This window comes from Haplochromis burtoni, unplaced genomic scaffold (genome assembly GCF_018398535.1).
Source record: "Haplochromis burtoni strain Fernald_Lab_line unplaced genomic scaffold, NCSU_Asbu1 Contig_1, whole genome shotgun sequence".
NCBI classification, from domain to species: Eukaryota; Metazoa; Chordata; class Actinopteri; order Cichliformes; family Cichlidae; genus Haplochromis; species Haplochromis burtoni.
In genome coordinates, this window is record NW_024582362.1 from 3492992 (window position 1) to 3495183 (window position 2192).

Sequence of the window (2192 nt, forward strand, 5' to 3'; positions counted from 1 at the left end):
AGGATGGCAGCCAAGAGGTTAAAGGTGACATAACAGGGCACAGAGACAAAGACTGGACACTGTGTCATCTGTCAGACCTCATGCTGTTGCCACCACCACACTACCAATTGGGGCTTTCCTTAAATTAACCCTAAGACACAGACACACACACACTTTTCTCTATCTATCCGATCTCAGGGGAACACATGTGGGACAGTTTGTGCCAGCATGAGGGCAGATGTCAGTCATGGCGACTGCCTTTGTGTGTGGAGAAATGACCCTTACTGCTTCATTTCATTGTCATTCATTTGGTCCTGTGGGGTTTGTTCATTTTTACTGTGAGCATGACGCATCCAATTCATCACGTGGCTTAAAAAAAAAAAAAGCTCGGCAGACTGTAAATGCATATGGAGTGACATGTGCCTGACTGGATGGATGCATGTCTGGAATTGGGAATGGAGATTGCATTAGGCATGTTGAGATGCAGTTATGTTAATTTACATAAAATAAAACTCTTGCTTCTTGGTTGTAATGGTAAATAACAACTGTTTAAAGGTTTTATTCATCATGAAAACATAAAAAACAAAAACCCCTTTAAGACTATTAACAAGCCAGAGTGCACAGTGTGGGCAATGTTAATTTATTTTATTCGTTTTAGAAATACATTTTCTACATTCGGAAATAAACAAGAGCAAAAACACTCTTGTTGCATGCGCTGATTTTTGTTTTTTAGGTTAACCATGAAAAAGTGGACGCTCAAAGTGAACAAACGACGACTCTTGTAGTTGCTTTCTGGCAGCTTAACATTACAGTAAAAAACATTATCATACATTATAAATTAGGAGGGGGGGGGGTACATTTATACACAAATCGACTCAAATCTACAGCGATAAAATAGGTTTGCTTTTGAAGCGGTAGATGACGCAAGGAAATAATAATAATAATAATAATAATAATAATAATAACAATAATAGGCATTACAATGCATCAAAACTGTCCCGCACAACAATAGTAGAGAAGCTTTAAGCCACATGACAATACACAACATGTTCATATATAAACAGACGCGGACACAGTTGCCCAGCAGCTCAAATTATCCAGTTATTATCTACCTATTTAAATAGGCCTGTACAACAAATTTACCTTCATGTTTCACAGTCTCACCACAAACACTGCGTAAAGATTCTTCGCTGTGTTTGTGCTGTCTCAAATCATCTAGAATATATCACAGGATCAGTCATGTTTACAGAAGAAAGTGGAGTCTAGTTCCAGGGCCGATATTCTGGATTTAAAACTGTTAAGCCGCTGTAAGGAAAGTTTTGTCCGCTATTCTTCTGATGGTCCTTCAGCGGAAACAGGGACTCCTCCTGCAATCCTCTCTCCGGAGAAGACGGGAGAATGGTGCTGTCCAAGATTTGCCTTTCTGCGGGGAAGAAAAATACCAGAAAATATGTAGTTTAAAAAAAAAAAGTATGCAACATTTTAGTTTGGCAGTTTGCAGTAGTTTTTTTTAAGGGCATTGCCAATGACAGCAGTCTGTAGCAAAGCTAATTAATATTTCAACTGTCTTAGTTTAATTTTATTATGGAATATTATTATTATTATTATTATTATTAATAATAATAATAATAATAATAATAATAATAATAATAATAGTACTGAACTTCTATTCCTCTTAATATTCGATTGCTTCAATTGCTTTACTGTAATGAAGCTTTAAACAGCACCCATAAAAACGTCTGAACCCATAAAATAAACACCTGATGCCATGCTGTTAGCCTAAAACACTTCCCATGCGGGTATTTTAAATCGAGCGCTTACTTTTGTGGCTTTTCATGTGGTATTTAAGCTCCTGCTCTTCTTGGAAAGACACTCCGCACAGCTCGCATGGATACGGCTTGTCTCTGGCGTGCGTCCGACGGACGTGGCTGTCGTGGGCGGCGTGGGAGGCGAAGGCCTTCCCGCAGTGCTTGCACTTGAAGGGCCTCTCACCGGAGTGCTGTCGGATGTGTGTGCGCAGAATGCTGGAGGCAGTGAAGGCCTGGGAGAGTGGAGTTTAAAACACTGGGTAAGCGTAAATAAGCGCAATTTCAGTTGTCAAGTTAAAGGCAAGATAAACGTTGTTTATTTTTTTTATAAGCTAACAGTTACCTTTTTCACAGGAGCCATTAAAAAAATATTTTTCAGAAAAAGTTTTTATTTTTTATTTTTTT

The 2192-nt window shown here is 38.5% G+C and overlaps 1 protein-coding gene across 1 annotated transcript in view; it reads right to left on the bottom strand.

The window, feature by feature from the left end:
- Positions 1-610: 610 nt before the first annotated feature.
- Positions 611-2192, bottom strand: part of prdm14 (PR domain containing 14) — a 4573-nt gene continuing 2991 nt past the window's right edge. The window contains exons 7-8 of the mRNA XM_014336101.2: positions 1801-2020; positions 611-1402 (exon numbers count right to left, since the gene is read on the bottom strand). Coding sequence (XP_014191587.1) covers positions 1242-1402; positions 1801-2020 — 381 coding nt within the window. The 3' untranslated portion in view covers positions 611-1241. The remainder of the gene's footprint in view (positions 1403-1800; positions 2021-2192) is intronic.